Source organism: Suricata suricatta, chromosome 3 (assembly GCF_006229205.1).
Source record: "Suricata suricatta isolate VVHF042 chromosome 3, meerkat_22Aug2017_6uvM2_HiC, whole genome shotgun sequence".
In the NCBI taxonomy this organism is placed as follows: domain Eukaryota; kingdom Metazoa; phylum Chordata; class Mammalia; order Carnivora; family Herpestidae; genus Suricata; species Suricata suricatta.
This window is the reverse complement of record NC_043702.1, coordinates 164266681-164292254: the sequence shown is the minus strand read 5'-3', so window position 1 is coordinate 164292254 and position 25574 is coordinate 164266681. Positions and strand designations below refer to the sequence as shown.

Sequence of the window (25574 nt, the reverse complement as noted above, 5' to 3'; positions counted from 1 at the left end):
GTTCATAGCAGCAATGTCAACAATAGCCAAATCATGGAAAGAGCCTAAATGTCCATCACCTGAGGAACGGATCAAGAAGATGTGGTATATATATATACAATGGAGTACTACATGGCAATGAGAAAGAATGAAATCTGGCCATTTGTAGCAAAGTGGATGGACCTCAAGGGTGTCATGCTAAGTGAAATAAGTCAGGCGGAGAAGGACAGATACCATATGTTTGCACTCATAGGTCTAACAGGAGAACAGGAGAAACCTAATGGAGGACCATGGAGAGGGGATGGGGGAAAGAGAGTTGGGGAGAAAGAGGGACACAAAACCTGAGAGACTACTGAATACTGAAAACGAACTGAGGGTTGAAGGGGGTGTGGGAGGGAAGAGGGTGATGGAGGAGGGCACTTATGGGGAAGAGCACTGGGTGTTATAAGGAAACCAATTTGACAATAAATTAAAAAAAAAAAAAAGCATCCTGGAACTGTACCTTAATGTGACCTATTTCAGGAAATGTAAGTTGACATGACACTAGCCCTTCCTGGGCTTAAACCAGTAAGTATAGGGGCTCCTGGGTGGCTTAGTCGGTTAAGTGTCCAACTTCAGCTCAGGTCATGATCTCAGGGTCATGAGTTCTAGCCTTGTATCGGGCTGTGTGCTGACAGCTCAGAGGCTGGAGCCTGCTTCGGATTCTGTGTGTCCCTCTCTCTCTGCCCCTCCTCTGCTCATGCTCTCTCACTCTCTCTCTCTCTCAAAAATAAATAAACATTAAAAAAAACACAAAAAGTTTACTCAAAAGTGCTCTATTTTAATAGAGCATCAGTGATGAATGCAAAGCTCAAGAGTGTACCTAAAATAACTGCCAGCCGGGGGTTCTGAACTACTGAGTTCGTCTCTCTGATGGAACGCTTCCTCAACAAAGCTCTGTTCTTTTAGTAAAACAAAACAATACAATACAGCCTCCACTAAATCTTGTTTAAATTTCTTTTTGCTGTTCTAAAACTAGATTCTCCTCTTCTGGAGGTATATTTTGGTAGAAAGCAGTGATTTCCGCCCCCATGTTTTCAGATGTTGGTTTTCCAAAATCCTAAATCGGAATCATTAAAAAAAAAAAAAAAGGTTTAAATGTGCCTTTTGTAAACACAAGCAATTCAATAAAGGCTTTGCTTTTGTACATGTCTCGTTTCAAACTCTTTTATAACTGACAGACTAAGGAAATTATTAATTGCATTATAGATGTGTTGTATAAGGTCACAAAAACACTAAAATGTGGCTAAAACGAGAAGCAGAGTCCTCTGTAGGCTGGGGAGAGCCAGGCCCTCTGCCCACCACTTAGCATTTCTCTCCCTCACCTTCCTTCTCTTCCCTCTTGAAGGTGTGCTAGCGTGGGAGACCTATTCTGAAAAACGGAGGTACATCTAGCACCCAAAAATATGTGATAATAATGTGGCTCATTTATGACATGAATATTATAACTGCACATAAATTTGGGACATTTATATTAAATCCTAACATTTACAGGCTGCAGTGGCAAAACCAGGTTATTCTGATGCTCAGATGTAAGAGCCTGGTCATTGTAAATTTCTGGGGCCACGTGTGAGCAAGCTGGATCTTTCTGGAGTCTGTGTGCAGGCTGCCTCGGAAGAGCAGAGCAGGAGGGAGTCTGAGATCCGCTCCAGGAGCGCGTGGGAAACCCCATCCCCCAGACTGGAGGGAAACTCAGGGTGCCGAACATGATTTTAGTTTTTCAGATTTCTGTCCATATAAGAAATGAGGTAATATGCTGGGCGTCAAACATACAGTCAGGGGAACACTCCTCTACTTTCTCTTTCTTTGTGGAAGTGATTTCTCTCTAAAACAGCTGTGGGAGGAAAAAGAGAAAGAAAATTTGGGAGCAGTAGAAGATCTGCAAGCTCAGAAGAATGGGGCCAGAATATGGGATTAGACTCTTGACAAATGTTTAAGACGGTATTTTTAAGTATAACACGAATGAGCACTAGTAACTGACAAGGACCCAGGAAAAAATGTAAAAAAGAAAAATAGACTCCTAGGTAAGGTGAAATGTTCAGTTTGGAAGAAGAGAGAAAATGGAAAAAAAAAAAGACAAATATTATAGCCCCAGGACTTTCTACTTTCATTAAAAAAAAAAAAAAGCACACCTATTTGGCCACACCATTTCTTTCTTTTTAAAAATTCTTTTATATTTTTAAATTTCTTTTTAAGTTTATTTATTTTGAGAGAGACAGAATGAGTAGCGGAGGGGCAGAGGATGAGAGGGATGAGAGGGAGAGAGGGAGAGAGGGAGAGAGGGAGAGAGGGAGAGAGGGAGAGAGAGAGAGAGAGAGAGAGAGAGAGAGAGAGAGAGAATCCAAGCAAACTCCACGCTGCCAATGCAGAGCCTGGACATGGGGCTTGAACCCACGAAGTTGTGAGATCATGATCTGAGCCAAAACCAAGAGCTGGACGCTTAACCAACAGAGGTACCCAGAAGCCCCCGAAATTATTTTATATTTTTAAATACAAATGGTATATATATTTAAGATGTGCAACATGATGATTTGATATATACACACAGTGAAATGATTACAACAGCCAAGCTAATTAACAGAGCACCTCCTCACTTGGTTACCATTTTTGTGTGTGTGATGACAGCATCTGAATCTATTCTCTTAGCAAATTTCCCAGTAGTCAGTACAGTATTATTAACTTTCTGAACAGGACGCCAAAAGCTCAGGCAGCCAAAGCAAAACTAAATGAGACTCATTCAAATGGAAAAGCTTCTGCATAGCCAAGGAAAGAATCAACAAAAGGTAACCTATGGACTGGAGAAAATATCTGCCAACCCTACATCTGATAAAGGATTACTATCTAAAATATATTAAGGAACTCCAACAACTCCTTAGCAAAAAACCAAACACCACAATGAAAAAGTGAGCAAAAGTCCCTAACCAGACATTTTCCCAAAGACGACATACAGATGAGCAACAGGTATGTGAAAAGGTGCTCAACATTGCTACCCTCCAGGGAACCGTGAATCACAGCCACACTGAGAACCCTTTCCACCTGTGAGGACGGCTATCACCCAAAGGATAATGGATAAGACGTGTTGGCATGCGGAGAAAAGGGAGCCCTGCACGCCGCTGGTGGGCACGTAAGCCGGGGGAGCCATGGCGAGAGAGAGGATGGAGGCTCCCCAGAAAACTGAAAGCAGTCCTCCTGGGTATGTATCCGGAATGAAAGAGCACCTCGAAGAGAAATTGGTGCTCCCATGTTCATGGACACAAACCTTTCCTGACTGTCAACGGTTCTTATTCCAGAGTACGTTAGCTTATACCCATCGCATGGATTGGACGCTCGCAAAAAACACTGACAGACTTCCCGTTCCCTCGAGCTTTAAGGTAGAGAATGGACGCAGGCACACACAGCACCTGAACCTGGCCTTGACCTTGACCTTCCTTCAGGCTGATTGGGGTTTTAGGCATTTTTAGATGGGGACAAAGTTCCACACTCATCTATTACAACAAGCTTATTAATGGTGAATCCAGTCCTCTACCTTTAATGACAGGTAGCTTCTCATTCATGTTTTCCTCATTTCCTCAGTGGAAATACTGCCTTTCATGGAGTTGCTAGGAGGAAAATAAAAACCACTTTCCTCGGATAGAACCTGGCACAATTAAGCAACCAAAAAGATGGCTCTCCTATGACAAAGAATCTGTTAACGATTTAGACTTTTTGTTATAAAATCAGTGGCTTACCTTAAGATCACGGTGAACAATGCACTTCTGATGGCAATACTGTACAGCAGATACAATCTAAAATGAATATTTGGATAAAAGAGGTGTAATTATTTTATGGTAAAAAAAAAAACACTGCAATTTTCATCCAGTGATCACCTCCAACTTAGATGACCAACTTAGATTTCAAAGTAGTATTTCCTAATTTTCCTGTTCTTTAAGCTCTGAAAACTACCTATGTTCAGGTTAAAATGAGGAAAAGTTCACTTTTTTCCAGTGTAGACAAGCAGCATTCTCTCACTAAAAAACAGTAAAATATTTCTTTGTTAGGGTCCACAGAGATTTCTGTGGGCTGGGAGGTTTCTCTGCCGACCTGATCACGTGCGTGCAATTTGTAGTTCTGATCGAATGGTTTATTCCAGTGCGAGACAAGAGCTTTGGCACACGTGAATCGGTCTATTTTAGGACTCATCATCAAATGTGTTCAAGGCATGTTTTCTAAGAGAGTCCAATTTACTAGGAACTTATCAAATGGGTATCTGGCATTGTCCTGTATCTATTTATATACAAAGAAATGGGAAAATTGTTTAACCTTAAAACAAAACCCAAATATCAAAAAAAAAAGAGGGGAAAAATGGAAGTTGATCTTATGCTGTTAGTAGGTTGGTCAAAGTGTTCCACCCCTGTAGCAATTTGTATGCAATCATCGCTTCTAACCATTACATGGGGTTCTTTGGGAACAAAGACTAAACAAGGAGGAACCCAATGGTAAGAGCCAAAGATACAAATGAGAAATAGGTTAAAAACAATTCTGTGATAGTTATTTTAGTCCATAAAATAAAGAAATTCAAAGGATTGATAGTAATCAAGTAAAGAACTATTTTGTACATGGAATGGTATCTGAGGTACAGGAGGGCGGCCATTTTAATGTGCAGAACATTCACTTCTGTGGATCCAGTTGAATGGAAACAGGCCATGAGTGCTGACTACTGGTTTGGCATTTACAAGTGGAGACAGAAATGGGATTCTGAAAAGTCTAGAGATGATGTGAAGTATGACCATGCTAAGAGAAATATGGATTAAAAAAAGTTCAAAGTAGAAGTGAGATTGATAGTTCAGCACTCTAAAATTATTCTAACATATATTAAGATGCTTCAGACAGAAATATGAATTCAAAACAAAACCAATACACAATGAGCAATATGTAATTCAATTAAATTCACTTTTGATTTCACAGTTTATTGAGTACATGCTACGTGCAAGAGAATGTGCTGGCTGCCAGGGAAATCACACGACATGAACCCTGCCCTTAAGGAGCAGAAAGTCTGATTAGGAGAAAATGTGCACATATTTTATATGTCTAGGAGCAACCATAACAGAAGGCAGGATCGTAGAAGCGGAGGTGCAAAGAAGTGAGGGGAATCAGAGCACATAAAGAATAGTTTCAGTTAGAAATGCTGTCTGGAGTAGGTGATATTTGATCTAAGCCATCCTGGAATGGCCGTGCTAAGTACGTCAGGATGAGATTTGGCGATAGGGAGGCAGAGGGAGGCCATGATGTGTACTGATGTTGAGACAACACAACGGATTTGGAAAGTAGGTGGCAAAATGGGAATAGTGGGAGTTAATGTTGACAGGATGGTAAAAGCCTCCAAATTCCAAACTAAGGTACTACAGAACCACTAAATGTTTCTAGGCAGAGCAGTTGTGAATGATTGTGATCAATTTGAAGTGTAAATCCCCAAAATACAGCAGAATCTTGTAATGAATATTTGTATTAGTTTTCTTAAGCAATATGCTTTAAATTTCTAATATCCAATTTTCATTAAAACATGTTTATTAGCCAAGAAATATAAACACATATGTAAATGTTAATACATCTTTTAAAAAATATTTATTTTGGGGGGGTGGGGGAGAGAGACAGACAGACAGACAGACAGAGGACTTAAAGCAGGCTCTGCGCTGAAAGCAGAGAGCCTGATGCGGGGCTCAAACTCATGAACCACGAGATCAAGACCTGAGCTGAAGTCGGATGCTTTAACTGACTGAGCCACCTAGGTGCCTCCCAGGGATGCAATATTAATACATCTTAATGAAAACATTATAAGGCAAATATATTATGTTTGTATCATGGATAATAGAAATTTGCTGATAATACTGGTTTTCAAGACACTGTCATGGTAACAATGAAGAAGGCAAGTTATAGGTAATGATTTGGTGATCCAACATGCATTTCACATTAGACAGAATAATCTCTATGAAAGCAGCTCTTACAGGCATTTCTGGAATAAAAATCTCCTGAGCCTTAGAATCTTAAGCATGGAAAGATAATTAAAGAGAATGCTCTGTATTAAGCGTTTCATTCTCCCCAAACACTATGACCTGTGGCTTCTATCAGTTAAATACTGGGGCTTATAGTATGACTGAACTTATCTGGCAGGTGCAATTTCTGCCACGAAGGGGAAGTTCTGCCTTGTGTCTCACTCACTGCCAGGGCCCCGTACACAAGCCTCAACATCACTGCATTCTTCTACGGCCGGATCCCTCCATCCCCAAACCTTCAGTACCTCCTTAAGTACACTTCTTGTGACTGTCCTTTTTTCGGATCTTGGAAACATAATTTACAATCAGTCCTGCACCGACCCTCAAAACCAGACAACATATCAGTGTTTTAAGCCATGAGGTGCAGATGTTGGGTTGCTTTGCAATTAACTTGTAACTGAGTCAGGAATTCCCAAGCTTTAAGTTACTGTTATTGGAAGAGTTGAATCAATACTATGATTTTCTTGTCGGCCCTCACAACTTCAGGGCCCGAGAGGCTCTGTGTGGTCAATGACTGCTAAACTGCTCTTAAATTGTTTCTGGGTGTGTCTTAACAGTGGAGTCAAGGACATATAGATGTTTACACTTGCAAATATAGCATATTCCTAAACTGTTAAAAAATTTAAAAGTAATTTCATGACACAGAGCAAAAAGACACATACATTTATTAATTCTTTTGTCTTAACTAAATTTATAAAAAAATATGTACCTCAAAATTAAATTGGAAAACAAATATAACCTTTTTGTCAAATGACTACAAAATTATGTGTACATGTATTGCTGGTTTCAAAAAACAGGAGTTACCTTTTTAACTCTGAAGGAAGACAAACAGATAGTAAATACATTTAATATTTATAATAAATGAATAATGATAAAGAAACTATTTGCTATTATATTACATTTTAAATAGCAACATGAAGAGTATGAAACTGATTTCAAAAAACAATTCATGGGGTGCCTGGGTGGCTCAGTCGGTTAAGCGGCCGGCTTCGGCTCAGGTCATGATCTCACAGTTCTTCCGCTCCGCTCGAGCCCCGCGTCGGGCTCTGTGCTGACGGCTAGCTCAGAGCCTGGAGCCTTCAGATTCTGCGTCTCCCTCTCTCTCTCTCTGACCCTCCCCTGCTCGTGCTGTCTCTGTCTCTTAAAAATACCTTTAAAAAAGTTCAGACTCTATTTTTAAAATGAGCCAATTAGTAATTATGTGGATCTTTATGACAATATCTACATTCTAGCCTCCTGTCCTGTTCCGACCCATCAGTAAAGATGGGCAAGTTCTTTATAACAGCAGGCACCGTCACCTTCTCTAATTCCATAGAGTACCCACCGCAGTTCTGTCCACACAGTCTGACTTCAGTAAATAAATACAGCTCGCTGACTAAAAGAACAAGAGTGGGTAGCAGCAGTCTGTAAAACACACAGTAAGATCCCAGCGGAAACATTTAACGTCAATTGTAACTTTCTTGCTGGTCGGCTACTAACTACAACTGCATGGCCGATACTGAGAGAACAATGGCTTTAAAGTGATGACAGAGCTTTACGTAAGGTGAGCCTGGGCCCAGGACCGAGAGCCCTGCAGAGCAGGTCCAGGTCTTCAATGTTGCGTCCTCGTTATCAGCTCTCTTTAGATTTCAGACATTTTAGGATGAATGTTTCTAGGAATCCATCCTGAATAAAAGGGCCATGCCTATACTTGATATAAAGCATTTCACAAATTATGTTCCAGAAAGTAATGACTCTGTGGGATCATGACAACAGTTTTATAAAATAAACTCACTTTGTGATCAGTTTAGAGAATATTATGTCAAAAAAAGGTTTTCTTCTTCTTTCTCCTCCAGAACATTTAGCTTCTTTCGATTGCTTGTATGCTAACATACACGTAACACCTCTTAGAGGAGGGCATGAGTCAGTACTCAATGTCCCCCAAACTTTTAATGGAGAATGGGCGTCCATGCAGAAGCAGTACAGAGCTAGTTTTAACTGAACTATTTTAAATTCATTAAGGAAAAGTTTGGGACACAGCAAGTTGCCTGTTGAAATTTTACTTCCATAAATTTTATGAACAATTTACAATTCATTAATTTGTCATTTCTAACATCATTTATAAAGTATGTTCATTTTAATCACTTCGTGATCCTAGAAATTAGAAGTAAAAATCCTAAGTGAACTTAAATTACTTTCTCTTATTTTATACTTTCTGCATACAGTCACATTCAATATAAACATCTTACCATATTCTCCACATTTGTAAGGCTTCTTGCCTACCTGACTAAATAAAATTGACCGGAGTTTGTAAAGCTACAAAAATAGGAGTTCCAATACCAAGACATCTTTAATGACAAACGAAAAGAGAATAATGTCTTTAAGCACTACACATATATACCACATACATTAAGCTAACAATACTTGATAATAATTATTGGGTAAAGGATTAAATATTTTTCTATCTTAGTTTAGTCTATATTCCCAAAACTATCAAGGAATTGAGTCTCACCTATAAACATTTCACTATTTATCATCATCTAAAAATAACCGTATGCACTGTTCTAAATTTAAATTCAGGAAGAACAAATTTCTAAGTTTCCCATTCTTTAAAAAGTAGAAAAGAGCAGGAACTTTCCTTTATAAAATACCATGTTCTCCGAAGTCCAGTTTGTGATATTGTCCGTTGTATATCACCAAAAACATCAGCAAAACAAAGTTAAAAACTACTTTCCATACCTGCCTAAATTTTGCCCGGGCCTCTTTCTCTTTCATTCTTCCATGGGCAACTAAGTAATCAAATACTTCACCTGAATCAGAAAGGTAGAGCAGCAGTAAAATATACACAGATTTTTCAATGAACAATGTAAGCAATGTCAAGTTCTTGCCTTGTTTTTAGAGAAGCTAAAAACATTTTCTGATAGCTTTATGTAAATCACAAACTATTACATGAATAGAAAAAGGGGAAAAATCACACACAGAACTGGTATCTGTAGCAGCTTATGACTTAGTAAAACTTTTAAAAAATAAGTCATAAAAACATAACCGAGAAAACTTGCTTTCTGATTTCAAGTATTACACAAAAATACAGTCAACTCTTTATTATGCGTTCTAATAAGGGGAAGCCACTGCAAGAGCAATCAAAAGTTACCCTTGGCATTTTATTGGGGGCTGCATGTCAAACAAGGTAACAAAGGTCACGTTACATTGGATCTCTCTCTTTTACATTCTACTTGTCATGGAGTCCTGGTCAAATTCCTTCTCGCTACTTCCATTTGCATTGATTTCATGCTTTTCCTTCCGATACTCTGATCCTGCTAGTCTCACTAACTTATTTCATCTATTTTGGTGCTTAACTACTTACGCAGAATCAAACCATCTGGCGTGCATCTCCTATCACGCCAAACGACCATCAACGATCATATCTGCCCTACCCCCATGACGGAACACAGAGTGGATAGACAATACATACTTGCTGAAGTAATTCAAACTGGAAACTGTGGACATTTCCTATTAGATCCATTACTCTACATGTGTGTAAGGTTGTTTTGTTTTCTTTTTCATTTTTCTGTAGTCAATACTAGAAAAAAGCTTAATTACTATTTAGTCAAATATTAAAAAATAAAATATCTCTATAAGGGAGGACTTTATTTTTAACGTCCTTAATTAATACCATATATACGTGTATATTTAAAACTCATAAAATGGCTTATAGAGTTCTTATAAAGACAGCAAAGTGGTTAAAAATTCTAGAATCAGACCAATTTTGTTGTGAATCCCAGTTGGGCCCTAAGTAGCTACTGGGAGACACATTAGAAAGATTTCTCAACTTTATTATGACCCTGTTTCTACTTTAATGCCTATCTCACATGGCTGTTATAAGGATTAAATGAAATAATGCATGTGCTTAGCACAGTGACTGGCATATAGTAAGCACTCAATAAATTGCATATTTGTACTCAGTATACAGAAAATTATATATATATGCAATATCAATCCTAGGATGTAAATAAAACATTAAGAACCAAATACGTAATGATGTATGTCAGATGAAACTAACACATCTACAGTGTCAGACAACACACGACACCATGCTTTCTTAGATGACTGAACGGGATGATGCAAACAGAAACGAGTGGATGCTCCAGCTGACCCATCACAGCAGTTAATTCTAGATATGGGAGTGCAGGCTGGGAAAGGCATGTGCAGGAACTCAAAAATATGGACCGCTCTTGAGTTTTGCCTGGAACATCCACAGCCCACATGTTTATAAGACTTAGTCCTTCACTTATTATGTACTGCTTGTTTATGATCTGCTTCCCCAAAAGAATGTAATCTTCTTGAGGGCAGGGACTTTGTCTTTGCTCACCCATGTGTTCCCAGCACCTAGAATAACATCATAAACATTTAACAATGTTTGCATGAACAAAAGAAACAAAACGCACCATTCCAGAACAGCCCCGACATATACGTTAAATAGGTTCTCTTGGATTAAATGTGGTTCCAAATCATAAAGGAGTTCCCTGCCTACTTAATTACCAAAAATCTTTTGCTCCATTACTGAACCAGAATCAACTGATCTAAATACTCCTGACAAAGAAGCAGCTGTCTCTTTTTTTTAGGTCAGATTCAATCCTAAAATACCTAGAAATTTCAGAGGAAAAATATTAAGTGTTGATTATAAACCTTACCTTGCTATTTACAGATTAAAAAGGCAACAAAATGATTCTACATTTACCACCACAGAACCATGATGGTTTCGTTCGAGGATCACTAATGGGCAAGAATCAAAGAAAGCCTATCGCTAGAAATCAGAATTCAATGAGAGAACACCTGGTCTGGGCTGAACCCCAGCACCCGCCCCTGGACACTGTTCCCTGCGGGCCCTCCTAACTCTGCTCCTGAAGGAGAGCAGTGATGACCCCATGTGCTCTCTGTCACTCCCGCCATTGCTCCCCTTCATTAGCACCAATAGAGAGTTGACTGTACTTACCATTAATCGTCAAACGGCTTACAAATTAATATTAACACAGCCTTGTGGAGGACCTTCCTAAAAACAGAAGCGTCCACCAATTTTTAGCAGTCTGTAATTTCTCATATCAAAGCATGCCTAGCCCCTTTCTCTAGACTGTAGATCACCAAACGGGAAAGAAAAGAGTCTAAGTGAACTAAAAATAAGACCCACCCAGGGTTCCCACGCTGACAAACTGTTACATAAAATCTAACTAAAGGATAGACAGAGAAATAGTTCATTCTGTGGGATCTGTACATTCACTAATTTTTATTACAGACCTACGTCTTATGCAAATTCACATGGCTGTATTAATATTTAAAAAAACCCTATAATAATAAACCTCAATGACATAGGTTTTCACGTTGTCAAAAAACTACATTAAAATACTTTCAGGATGAGAAAAGGCTTTGCAAAAAACCAAACCTACTAAAACTTTCCATTTGCATTAAAAACTGAAAAAGCTTTAAGAATATATGTAATATTTATAGTAAACATTTTTAGAACTTGAAGAAACAGTATAAACATACATAGTTTAGGTACAATAGACTAGAATAAATCCTCTTTATTCTACTTACATAAAATCTACTTATGTAAAAATCTATACCTTAGCTAAAAGAACTCAATACTAAATTCAATCCTAAGTTTTTCTATTGATTAGCAAGAAAGTTAATTAGCCATAGTGATTTACATAATTTGAGCTGCTTTCCTCTTTCTTGTTTAAATTCTTAATTCTTCAATTGCTTAAAACCTTCAAGCATTCTTTTTACTTATGAAATGATTTAGCTTCAAAATCTTTAAAATGTATTTCTAAGAAAGTTCGATGCCTCAAATCACTATTGTGACCCTCATATCTCTCATTTGAGGGAAAGTGCTGAAGATGAAAATGATTTTCTATGATATACCAGTGTTTAAAACTCATTCCTCTTTTTGACACTATGTATTCAAAGAATACATTATAGTCTACACATGCGTCTTATTTCTCTATCTGCTCTGGTCCTCTAACTTTTAACACGTATAAATCTATACTTGTTTAAACTGAAATATTTTATGGATTATCTTGAAAATCCATATACATTACGAATCTGTCATATGTGATCAACATCTGGCCTAGAATACACTTTTGCTATGAACTTTTATTAAATACATTGTGAATTTGAGATTTCCTTATAGCCAAGTGTTTCTAATTACAATAATGATATACTATAATACCAAATAAGAGAATCAAAACATTCATAACAATGCAAATTTAGTTTTGAAAAATGTCTTTAGGCAATTTTATATAAGCCAAAAACCCAACTTTTAAATGTAGGATCAATAGGTCTGAAAAGCAAACACTGAATTTTCCTTAAGATATACTACCTCAAGGCATTTTACATAAAACTATAGATTCATCAGCAACAGTGAAGAGGTAAGTGTTACAACGAGACTTTGGGCGTTATCATCAAAGATAACTTCCCATCGCTCTCATCCTTACCCCCACTCGCGTACTCCATGACTAAATAGAGGGTCTTCTCCGTTTCAATAACTTCAAACAATTTTACTGAAAAAAGAAATTAGAGATATAACTCTGACATTGTTAGCATACACTGTATATGCTTTAAGAAAATTTAAGGTAATCTTAAGCCAGTGGAAAATCTGAGTATTTACTAAAAATTATTACTTACAATTTTAAACTGAAAAATTCTCTCAAAGATAATTACTACTATGGAAGAAAACTTACACAAAGTGATTTGAAACCAACTATTGGGTCATAAGAGTTAAGTTTCTGGGATTAAAAAAACCATTACTTTTTCTGATGAGAATAATACAATAAAAAGGGGAAGCTTAGAATCAGAATAATAAATTTTAACTAAAGCTTAAAAAGAGACTGAATTATAATAATACATATGTTGTACTATCATAAGATGTTGAATAATCATTGGTACAGAAACAAAAATATCCTACAATTATGTGATATTATAAAAGTTTCTGGTTAAAAAAAACACCAAATTATCAGACTCACATAGTAGAAATTATATGCCACAAATAATCACATTAGTATCTCTAATAAGTATAAGGTTTTTAAATGTGAAAGAAACAAGCGTTTAGAAAATGAGATGAAGTACTTCTTACAATCCAAAGACTTCATATATTACATGTAATCTTTATATTTATTTGTAAATATAGGGGAAAATCAGAACTTATGGGAATAAATTTACTAAAATTGAAATCAACCCTGTTTTAAAATTTGAATTAGTTATTTTGCCCTATGATCAAACCCAAATGCATATTATCAAATTATATGGAATTCATTTCTTTTTTTTTATGTTTTTTATTTATTTTTGAGAGACAAAGGGAGACAGAGCGAGCAGGGGAGGGTCAGAGAGAGAGAGAGAGAGATAAGGATTCTGAAGCAGGCTCCAGGTTCTGAGCTAGTTGTCAGCACAGAGCCTGACACGGGGCTCGAACCCACAAACTGTGAGATTGTGTCCTGAGCTAAAGTCGGACGCTTAACTGACTGAGCCACCCAGGTGCCCTTGGAATTCATTTCTTATAAATACTGCAATGGCACGCAATCTCTGTTTAGAGCAATTTAGTAAAGAGATATAAAAAATATTCATATGCCTTAACTCCAAATTGTATATATTATTTTAGTGGAGAGCTTAAGGCAGCAAGGTAGTAGAAAATAGTCGTTTGCAGCCTTCAATTTCTGTAAAATTCTATCTTTTCAAATAGCTTCAAATTAAGGAATATACTTCATCATTAATTGTAAATATAAATTTCATACCTATGTTAGGATGATTCAGTATCTTCATTATTCGTACTTCTCGAAACAACTGTTAAAGAAAACAGGTAGACATATTTCTGTTAAAACCATTCACTTGAAGAAATTCATCTTCTTACAAGAACTAGAAGATCCTGGTAATGAGCTAAGAAAGAAACAAGAGATTTGTTTCTCAGATTCACCTCTAACTTCACTGAGACTTGATTTTCAGGACAATTACAATGAGATGAACTCAGATGGTCCTGTTTACATGTGTACATGTGTGTGAAGACCCTATATACAAGAATCTGTTTGTATGTGTACATGCGTGTGAATACACCATATACAATAATCTTTTTGCATGTGTACATGCATGTGAACACGCCATATACAATGATCTCTGCATGTGTACATGCGTGTGAATACACCATATACAATAATCTTTTTGCATGTGTACTTGTGTGTGAATACACCATATACAATAATCTGTTTGCATGTGCGCATGTGTGTGAAGACCCCATATACAATAATCTGTTTGCACGTGTACATGCATGTGAATATGCCATATATAATAATCTTTTTGCATGTGTATGTGTGTAAATATGCCATATACAATAATCTGTTTGCATGTGTACATGTGTGTGAAGACCCCATATACAATAAAACTTACATTTTTATTTGACTATTCTTCATTATTGGCAATAAAAGAAAAATACTGTGGAAATGAAACTAAATGATCCCTCACATGATTTTTATCTAAAACCAAGCTCCTCTGGAGGCAGGCGCGGGGGGAAGGGGAGATGGTTCTGATACTTTAGCCATCTCTACTGGTTATTCAGGCACTTTATGAAAGATTAAATGATACAAACCTACATTAAGTGAAATTTGAAAAGGAAACAAAACTATTCTCAATAGCATTTTAAGGAGACTTGTATAATAGTCAAGGACAATAAAAATGTATTTACCACATTATATAAAACCAAAACATACTGAAAACAAGTCACCTGAAACACAAATGTTAAAAATTCTATTCCTTTTATTTTACAATATAGAGCCCATTTTTCAAAAGTGTCACCTGGCATTTTTTTTTCTCTCTATGCTGTCTTTTGAGTACATGTTAAGTTCAAAACCAAGCATCCAGTTCAAGAAAACAGAAGAGCCAATAATTGATGATATTCAGAAAAAGTCTGTATTATGACATATGATCTAAAGTGAATGCTTTCAGAGGGGACATTTCTCCAAGGAAGATATACAAATGGCCAGAAAGAATGTGAAAAGATGCTCAATACCATTAATCATTAAAGAAATGCAAATCAAAACATATGAGATAACCCTTCAGATGCTAGATGGCTACTATTAAATAAAAAAACAAAATAGAAAATAACAAGTCTTGGCAAGGATGTGGTTAAAGTGTCTATGCCTCAAAGAACTGAAAGCAGGGACTAAAACGGGCATTTGCTGTGCACCTGTGATCGCAGCAGCTAAAAGGAGCAGCAGCCCAAGTTTCCACTGATGAATAAATGGATGAACAAAATGTGCTAGATACATCCAATGGAATAACATTGTCTTCTTTTTAATTAAATTTTTTTAAAATTTTAATTTGAGAGTGAGCATGTATAAGGGGCAGAGAGAGAGACAGAGAGGGAGTGAGAGAATCCCAAATAGGCTCTGCACTGTCAGCACAGAGCCTGATGCTGGGCTTGATCCCACAAAACATGAGATCACGACTTGAGCTGAAACCAAGAGTCTGACGCTCAACTGACTGAGCCACACAGGTGCCCAGGATAATACTCAGTTTTTAAAAAAGGAAGGACATTCTGACATACACTATAAGATGAGCAAACCTTGAGTACATTATGCTAAATGCAATAAAGCGGCCACAGAAGGAGGAAGACCATATGATTCCACATGTATGTTAGGTATGTAGACTAAGGTCAAACGAATAGACACAGAAGGTAGTCCAGGCCTGGAGTGACTGAGGCAAAGAGTTTTATTGTTTAATGGGCATAGTTTTCAGTTTGCAAAATGAAAAAAGTCCTGGAGACGGATGGTAGCAATGTGTGCGCAACAGTATGAGTGTACTCGACACCACTGAATTGTGGGTTTAAAAATGGTTACAATGGTAAATCTTATGTATATTTTAACATAAGTTAAAAATAGAATATAATGTGTTGATATGCCTCAAAAAATCTCACACCAAGGAGAAACCTACTGAAGGCTTCTCTACCACAAAAATTTCATCCTTGCTCTCCTCCACAATTACAGGAACTTTGGAGTCATCCTTAACTACACGCCTCCCCGAAGTCCGCACTTCAGATCTATCATCAAGACCTACTGACTCGACCTCCAAAATTCACCTCACATCTGTCAACTTCTATCCATCCATACAGGTGACACTGTCACACTAGATCCCACGGGCCTCTACATGTCCATGCTGCATTCTCTTTTCTGTCCTCTCGTCCTCCAGCCCACTGACCACGCAGCACTCCACTACCTCAGACCCACTGGTGACTTTCCAGAGCTGTTGGAACAAGGTCCACAATCTTCAACATGAGCTGCCAGGCCTGGAAAACCAGGATCTCGCCTCCCTTGCCATGCTTCTCTCCTAACACCAGATGACATCTAGATGGAGGTCTCCGGGACAGACTTCACTTAAGCAACCAGCATCTTTGTCAGTTGAACTTGCTAAGATCCCTCACTACTCAGGGCCTTTGCACAAGCTCTGTCTGGAATGAATGTTCCTCATTCACTTGTTGAATAATGAAACATTTCAAATTTGTTACAAAGTATGGAAACAAATCTAGCACTTACTTCTGTATTCACCACCAAGATCAAACAACTTAGGCTAATGTTCCACAATATTTTCATGAGAGTTTTTAAAAATATATAAACTTTAACTCATAATTTTATTTAAGAAAATATTAAGACATTATTCATTCTAGTCATAGCTAGAGTGCCATCTCTATCTCTTTTCCTTCCTTCCCATCCTAGATATAACCACTACCCTAATGCTGGTTTGTGACAAGCTACAAACTTTTATTAATTTTCTATAGTGCATACGTAAATAGCAATGTTACTTTGTGTTTTAAACTTTACATGAGTGGAGTCATACTGAATATATCTCTCTAAACCTTTTCTCCCCCAACATTGTGTCTTTGTTCTATCCCTGTTATGTATTGATCTGGTCCATTTACATTAATTGCCGTGTTCCATTCCATTACATGCAGAAACTACAACTTATACACTGTTGTACTGAGGATGCTTAACCCATTTCTATATTTTCACTACTGCAACCAGTGCGATAATGAATATTCTTGACACCTTCACCGAAGGTCCACAGTTTACATTTGGGTTCATTCTTGGTGTTTCTAGGGGCTTTAATAAACGTAAAATGACAGGTCTCAAACAATACAGCATCACACACAATACTTTCAGTGCCCTAAATACCCTCCATGCCTCACCTGTTCATCCTTCCCTCCCATAACCCCCTGGTGACCACTGATCTTTTTTACTCTTTCTATAGTTTCACCTCTTGAGATGATATAGCTGGAATCATGGAATATGTGGCCTTTTCAGATTGACTTCTTTTCCACTTAGTAAATATACATTCAAGGTTCCTCCAGGTCTTCCCATGACTTGACAGAGTACTTATTTAGCAATGAATGATATTTCACTGTATGGAGGTACCACTTTACTTATCCATTAACCAACCTCTGGATTGCTTCCAAGTTTTGACAATTAAGAATAAAGTTGCTATAAACTGTGCGTAGGTTTTTGTGTGGACATGAGTTTTCAACTCATTAGGGTAAACGCCAAGGAGTGTGGCTGGTGGGCTTTATGGTGGGTACGTGTAGTTCTGTAGGAAACCACCAAACTGTCTTCCGAAGTGGCCGTACCACGTTGTATTCCCACCAGCGACGAGAGTTCTTGTGGCTCTACGTCCTTAGCAGTGTTTGGTGTTGCTAGTGTTTTGGATTCTCACATTCTAAGAGGTGTGTAGTGGTATTTCACTGTTGTTTTAATTTGCAACTCCTAATAACAGATGGCGTTGATCATCTTTCCATATGTTTATTTGCCATTTATGTTTTTTTTTAATTAGATGTCTGTTCAGATCATTTGACCACTTTTTAATTGGTTGGTTGTTTTCCTGAGTCTTTTCAAGCCAATTTTTGAGCCTGTCCCAATCTCCAACAATACCAGATGCCTGTGGATAGTAGTGAATGTGGGTTGTTCATCAAACACCTTGTTGACTGTACTTTGCCCATTCTCATGAGCAGTGCTGGAGGCCTGGGGCCGAGGGGGCCAGAAGCCACATAACCTCACTTCTCCCGTAGGGAGCCTCAGGGAGGTTGCTGGTCTGAGTGGTTGGTCTGAGTAGGGCGCGCAGGTCAGCAGAGGGAAGCATGTCCAGGGGGTACCTGAATCTATCCAGAGGCAGGACTGAGGGGATGCTGCCCCTGCCCAGACCTGTGAGGACTGACGGCAGGGGTGGAGTCCCATGGGGTCTCCTGTGTTCTGGGTGGGTGGTCCCTTCAGAACACACTCAGGGTTCTCACCTTAGCTGCTGACACCATCTAGGCCTTCTCTGCTGCTTACCTGATGGCCTCCCTCCTCTGAAAAAGACCCTCACCTCCCTAAGAACCCCAAAGAGGAAGGAAGGGGGCCCGTCATCAGGCCACCTTCGCCCAGAGACTCACTGGGCTGATGGCAGGGGCAGGACTCTGTGGGTTAAATTTTCAGAAAATATATACTTCTGGTTTTAACTTTTTCCCCCTCACTACAGCACATTAGCATATAAAATCCCCACACGAGGAGATAAAATTTACATGAGTGTATTAGAAAGAATAAACAGAAATAGTCTCTATTTTAGTTTTGCAATACTATGCAGATTTTAAAGCAGCAGGACTTGCTATCAATATGAGCAGCAATATGGTTTCATTTGCATTTAGCATTATTGTGTCTTTGTAACAGAAAAGTGCCTAATACCAATCCTGTTCTCCTATACTTGGGTGTAAATAGCTGTGTAAATAAATTGCCTGTTTTCTTCCTCTAGTCCTAAGCCTTCACTTGTTAACTTTGTGTGTCTGACTCTAGAACCACACAACTCACCGACACCGCAGGACAGATACTTGTAAGTGGCCCCCACGTCCCCTCTGCAAACCTAACGTGCGCCACTTCAACACCCTCCCGGCACACAGTCCGCGGTGCGCCTCAGGCCCTCCTGCTCCCCAAGTCAAACAGCATGCTTACCAGAGGTGATCTAGGTCCCAAACAGATTTGAAGGGTACGTGTGTTACTGCAAATAGGTAATTTAACTAATATGATCGTTTTGTATGGCCAAAGAAGAAATCACCACACCCCAGCAACTTGTAACGACACGCATTTATCAACTCTGGGGTTCTGCGCATCAGTAGGGCTTCATTCATCCTCTGGCTCCTACCGAGGTGCTGCGCTCTCACCTCGGGGCCTGACTGGGGAAGAATCCATTTCCAAGCTACCCCAGGCTGCAGCGGTAGGGCCGAGGACGCTGGCTTCTTGCTGGCTGTTGGGTGGAGGCCACCCTTACCTCTCAGAGACTGCTCACGTGTCCTTGCCAAGTTAGGCTTCTTCAACATGGCCGTTCGCTATATTCAAGCCAGCACAATCCTCTCTAGGGCAAGCTGGCTAGAAAGGCAGTCCTATACAACATAATATAATCATGAGCCTGAAATCCCATCACTGTCTCCATATTCTATTGGTTCGAAACCAGTCAATGGTCCCTCGCACATTCCAAGGGGAAGGATTATACAAAGGTATGAACACCAGAAGTTTAAGGGAGTTGCCTTAAAGTCTGTCCAATACAATTAAATGTTACATAAACCAACGAATTCAAGTTTGTTGTTTAACAAACCAAAAAACCCCCACCAAAACCCCAAAACCCCAAAAAACCCTGTAAATTCTCAATAAAAGCTGCTAAAGAAACTGCTGCCCACTTAAGTGTGGGGAGAATAAACGTCAATGATTAAAATAAAACCTAGGGGTCTGCTCTCAGATCATCCCTGGGTATCTTTAAATTCTCCCTCATTAATTAAAAAAATAAAATAAAACTGGAAATCGCAGCAAATGTGAGCTTTGGGGTGAGATTTGTGCAAGGCAAAGCCAACCAACAGGCCCAAACTAAGAAGGGCTGGGGGGAGAAACCTGGGCCTTAAATGAAAAGATTGTTCAATGGCGTGCATCAATGTGTTCAATTTAAATGTTAAGTATCCATATAAGGTTTAATAATTCCTCCCTTTAACATACTTTTTCTTTTTTTTTCTAATTTTTAAAAATATTTTTATTTATTTTTGAGAGAAAGAGCACGAGCAGGGGAGGGGCAGAGAGAGAGGGAGGCGCAGAATCCAAAGCAGGCTCTAGGCTCTGAGCTGCCAGCACAGATCCCGACATGGGGCCAGAACCCGCTAACTGACATCATGACCCGAGCTGAAGTCGGTCACTTAACCGATGGAACCACCCAGGTGCCCCAACAAACTTTTTCACTTGACAGCTCCTTCTTGCATGCGGAAGGCGGTTTCCACCTTACTTTCTACCTGGCCTGGATACTCTCCAGAAGGCGGCCCAGGACGTGCAGCGTGATCATGCCATACAGGCTGATTCCAGCTCCTCCCCCTTCTCTTCTGCCTCAAGGAAGCACATCAGACGACTGCAAGTGTGCAGACAAGCATCTCTCCACAGACATGGGGTTGGTTTGTTTCATAAGCTGGGTTTTTGAGTGGCACTGAACTCATGAGCGCAGTCCCTGACGGGAACCTAGAATTTAGCCATTCTGTTCTACCAAGAACTGAGATGAACTGGGGAGGGGATTAAAATTATCCTGTGAAAATTGGGGCACCTAACGAAAACGTACCTGAATAGAAGTACCACTCTACCACCATCTGGAGATGACGTGAGGGAAACAGTTACAGGAAGGGTCAGAGTTCTCATCAGAAGATAACTTCTCGTTCCAGTTAAAAAAATTAAGACACAGTCATTGGGCTCCTGAATCTCAAAGATGTCTTCAAAATACTGCTCTTTCCTTAGTTTCCTCTTCTTCAGTAATCACTGACAAGATGTGAGGAAAAATCCGTAATAAGCAAGAGCTTGGATGTCCGTGTGGGTTGGGTGCGTGTAGGCTAAAAGTGACAGGCAACTGCGGAAAGAGGAAGAGAGGCTGCTGCTGGAAGACGCAATCGGTGTGTCTTAAGGGGCATCCTGACGACGGATAGTGAAATGTCGGCGGCCTGACCTGCCAATCACCCTTCCTCCCAAAGAAACACTTGAATTGTCAGCTAGATTTGGGTCATTAACACTCCACATCCAGAGAGCTGGGACCAACTGCACCGTAGCATGTGGCTTTTAGTAAAGTCTAGGATGGCTCTTCCTCTTCATGACTCCCCTCACGCCCCTCCCTGGTCTGCAGTATTCCAGCTGGCTGCACACGGGAAGGAGGCGGGACTAATTAATGCCCGAGCCTCTGCCTCAGCCGCCTGAGTCAAAGGCGGGAGGGGGGAGACAGTGAGCCACATATATGTGATCTGTTAGCTCAGAGAAGCCCTTTACCAGTGAGGGCAATCTTACCGGTGCCTGGTCTTCCTTAAGAAAGACGGGCAGGGCTGAGGGGAGAAGGAGCGCTGGAAATTGAGACCATGATGAGTTCACCTTGACATAGACACTTACTACTGAAAAAGTCAACCCTTGCACGTATCACATGTCCACGTGCACATCAGGAAAACCAAGGTTTGCAAATATATTAAACAGTCCCACACTACTAGCTGAGTTTCTGATTCTAGTTTGTAGTTCACTTTTCCTTGCTCACTTTCGAACTGTGACATGACGATGTTTCTCAAATTCTCAAACTTAACAGGAAAGCTCTGAATTCACTAATTGCTCCAAACTTACTGTTTCAACTTTGCTGTGGGCTGGAGGCTGAGGCTAGAGTCTGTTCCAATTCTGTGTGCTGACTTGGAGAAATGAGTGCTGGGTCTTCTCTAACTACAAGGCAGGGAGGGACCTCCGTGTCTGGACTTTGTGACAACTATTCTAGCTACTCAGAGGCCTTTATTGTTTCCTTCTTGGTTCTTGGCGTTGTTCCAGGTAGCTGAAGTTAGCAGACAAGAGAGATGTTTACTTTTCAATTCAGTGCTTCTTGTTAGGGCTTAAGGTCAGGATCAAACTCCATTAGTGCTAATTAGTATTTGCCTCAACTGTGAGTATTTTCCTTTTCTCCTCTCAGCTGTTCTCTTCCTTCCTGCCTCTTCCTCTTTTTTTCCCTTGAGGGTGGGGAAAAAAAATCGGTTATATTTAGAAGTGGCCACGTGGACACGGCTTAAGACAATCCTCGTTCTATTTACACCCGAGTATAATAGTCAGGGGCCGGTCAAATGCACATCATCTTCCTTCCACCAGACCTGCTCACCGTGTACCCTTGTCACAAGATTCCTTCACTGCTCCTTTGGTCTTGAGACGGACAGAGACCAACCCCGTGGCCACAGGGAATTTGACAAAGGCAGAGTGGTCCAGCATGTTCCCACTGGGAGAGATCTTCAGGCTGTCATCAGTTTTGGGGAACTGGGCTTGTAGGAGGACAATGACATTCGGATATTCTTGGGCCTTATGACACAGCCTTCTTGGCCTTGCCAGCATTTTATTCTGATTTGGGTTTGGTGAGGGGCAGGGGCCCTTCTTTGCCTTCACTGTAATCTTTGTAAAAATCCTATCTCTACCCAAAAATTATAAATAGACCAGTTCACTGTGTCAGCAAACTGCCCAAATTAGAAAAAAATAAGAATATGACTTTTCAAATAACAAAATGACAATATGACTTTTAAAACAACCAGATGGTTTAAGGGAGCCTGGGTGATGCAGTCAGTTAAGTGTTTAATTTCAGCTCAGGTCACGATCTCACAGTCTGTGGGATCGAGCCTCACACTGGGCTCTGTACTGACAACGTGGAGCCTGCTTGGGATTCTCTCTCTCTCTCTCTCTCTCTCTCTCTCTCTCTCTCTCTCTCACTCTTTCTCTGCCCTTTTCCTGCTTGTTCTGACTCTCAAAAATAAATAAACTATAAACAAACAAATAAAACAACCAGATGGTTTAGTCTAAAACTCTTGGATGATTTCGATTCCTAGCCTCCTCCATTTCCAAGAGCAAATCCTTCTATGTCTACTCTTCAGTAAATCTTATGTAGTTTCTTGAGAATGTAGAAAGAGATGGAAGCTTACAGCCAATAAAGCCCAAGCAGTCAAAATAGAGGTGTTAAGAGTCAGAGGTAGAAAATACACATCAAACCCAAAAAACAAACAAAACTACTACCCAAACTAAAACAAATAAGAAGTAAAGCAATTCTTTATGAATAATCCTCGGTTATGAGTGCTTAATTTTAAGGAGGGCAGAGAGATTTAACATTGTTGATGAGACAGCAAAGGTTTCCCTGAAGAAATGACTCTAAGGCTGAAACATGAGGAATGAATGAATAAAGGATTCATCAGGGGAAGGGCAGAAGCCTTTCGTGGAGGGTGAGGTGAAGAGCTCAAAGGCGGGCGGCTGGAAAAACGACTGACTAGGAGCAGATGGAAGAAAGTGCTGAAGCCGGAAGTGTAGGAGGTGGGGTGGGGGAGACGCTGTGGGAGCTGGTGGGCCGTGAGGCGGAAGAGGAAGGTAGGGCCTGGTACAAATTGTTAATGAATCTGATCTCCAGACCACCAAAAATGGAATGCCATCAAAAAGTTTAAATAAAGGATGGTATAGTCAGAGAGGCATTCTGTATCCCTGTGTGGGGGTGCATGTGGGGGTGTGGAGGGAGGCAAAGTGGATGCAGACAGAACAGCGGGAAGGCTACCGGGTGGTCAACGGGAGAGGCAAGAGTAGCTTTGTCTAGAGTGGAAGTGATAGAAAAAGGTAAAAGCAGACATTCTCAAAAGATACGTGCGACATAAAATCAGCCCAACTCATGGATGGATTAGATGGTGAGAATAAGGAAGACTGAGAAGTCAAGGGCAGTTCTGGGGCTTCTGGCTGGCACAACTCAGGGGCAGTTGTCATTCACTGAGAGAGGACGCTGGAAGAGCACCAGGTGGCGAGGTACTGGGAGGGGGGGCAGAGGTCATGAGTTTGGTTTTGGACATCGTAAGTTTGGGCTATCTTTGAAAGGTGATGAGGAAATTTATGGGAGGACTGAGTTGAAGGCATATATTTGTGACTTTGCCTATAGTCGAGAGAGTCCAGGAAGGGAATACAGAAAGAAAAGGGGACTGAACTTTGTGGGATTCTAACATCGAGGTCAGCAAAAAGACAATGACTCTACATAAATGAACACAAAAGGAGAAGCTAAAAAAAGAAAAAGGAAATATATGGAGAAATATCATCTTTCAATAAATCCTTGTTAAATTAAGAATTTATAATGAACACATGTACTTGATACTGAGCTTGAACCATAAGACAGTTTCCATTTCTAGGGTTTTTTCCTATTGAATTAAAAAATCCTAAGTCATGATCACAGACTGACTGGACACCGGAACCAGCGTGAGATGGTGTGCCCGCAACATTCAGATTGATTACCCTACGAAGACATTTCTCCCTGGAGATGACGGACATCTCTCAGACTCCAGTCCAGGCTGCTAATATCACACTCCAAAGCTGGAAGACTGGAAGGTCCGATGTGAAGGTAAATAGCAAACAGATTCTTAAGAGACTCTTTGGATACGCTGATTCTAGATGGTATCTTTCATACGTGGACATAGCATTTGTGTGCTAAATACGCCCAATGATACCTCACTGAGCCCTCTGTCTAATAGCTAAAGAGGGCCAACACGGTTTAGAACATTCAAAATTTGGTCAGTGGACTATGGGAAACAGTTTGGCTGTGTCAGAAAACCTGGTTATCTTATCTTCAACATTTAAACTGGTGATACTTTAGCTAGATATTAACATTATTGGTATCACCTTTGAAAGAAAACTTGTTTGAACGCCTTTTCTCTCAAAATCTATCATATTTTAGTGGGAAAGATACGCTTCCCACCAATTCTTCATACTCTACACTAACGAGACATCTTTTAATAGCCGTGATGGCATGATAACTTGTTTTCAGCTTTTCCTTCAAAGCCAAATCAAGATCAGAGGTACGTGGCTAACCACTGATTTCATGGAGAACGGAATAATGAGTGACTGGGCCTTAGCTGTAACCGTATTTATTCACACAGCCCAATCAATCCTTGCAGAATTACCACACACCCTCCCCACTCCCCACACTCTCCAAAAAAGGCCCTCCTGGGGTTTCATCACTACTTATGCTGAGACAATTTTTGCAGTCCACAACCTCATTAGTCCTGCTGACTCTTCTCTTATCACTTTAATTTCCACTGACCCACAGAAGGATTGGTGAAGACTTTTCCTTCCAGTGGTCCGCACATGTGAAAAGAACAATAAAGTGAAATATGCTGTAAAGCCAGCCTATGCGACACGAAGTGGCACTTTAGCACGTGTCCCACGGAGATGTCTGCTAAGGGACATAGCCCAAGAGCTTCTGCTTTCTCCTTGTTCAGAACATCCATCAGTGATTTTACGACTGCCTTTACAAGTTTGGTTTCTTGATAGTTCGCTAAAAGAAACCTAATCCTGAATATTGCTTCTGTGGTTCTGTCCTCCTTTCTGTCTGGCGTGACAGAGATAAAAATTATTTTGCAGACGCTCTGGAAAAATGAACTAGCTTCCCAGAGAGGCTGGTGGGCTTAACCTGTAAACTCACTGAAGTTTAAATGGCTTAGGTCACCATTTG

The 25574-nt window shown here is 39.9% G+C and overlaps 1 protein-coding gene across 1 annotated transcript in view; it reads right to left on the bottom strand.

The window, feature by feature from the left end:
• Nucleotides 1–25574, bottom strand: part of MARK1 (microtubule affinity regulating kinase 1) — a 73717-nt gene that overhangs the window by 38336 nt on the left and 9807 nt on the right. Inside the window, exons 4-7 of the mRNA XM_029933407.1 lie at nucleotides 13808–13856; nucleotides 12515–12580; nucleotides 8766–8836; nucleotides 3747–3803 (exon numbers count right to left, since the gene is read on the bottom strand). Coding sequence (XP_029789267.1) covers nucleotides 3747–3803; nucleotides 8766–8836; nucleotides 12515–12580; nucleotides 13808–13856 — 243 coding nt within the window. The remainder of the gene's footprint in view (nucleotides 1–3746; nucleotides 3804–8765; nucleotides 8837–12514; nucleotides 12581–13807; nucleotides 13857–25574) is intronic.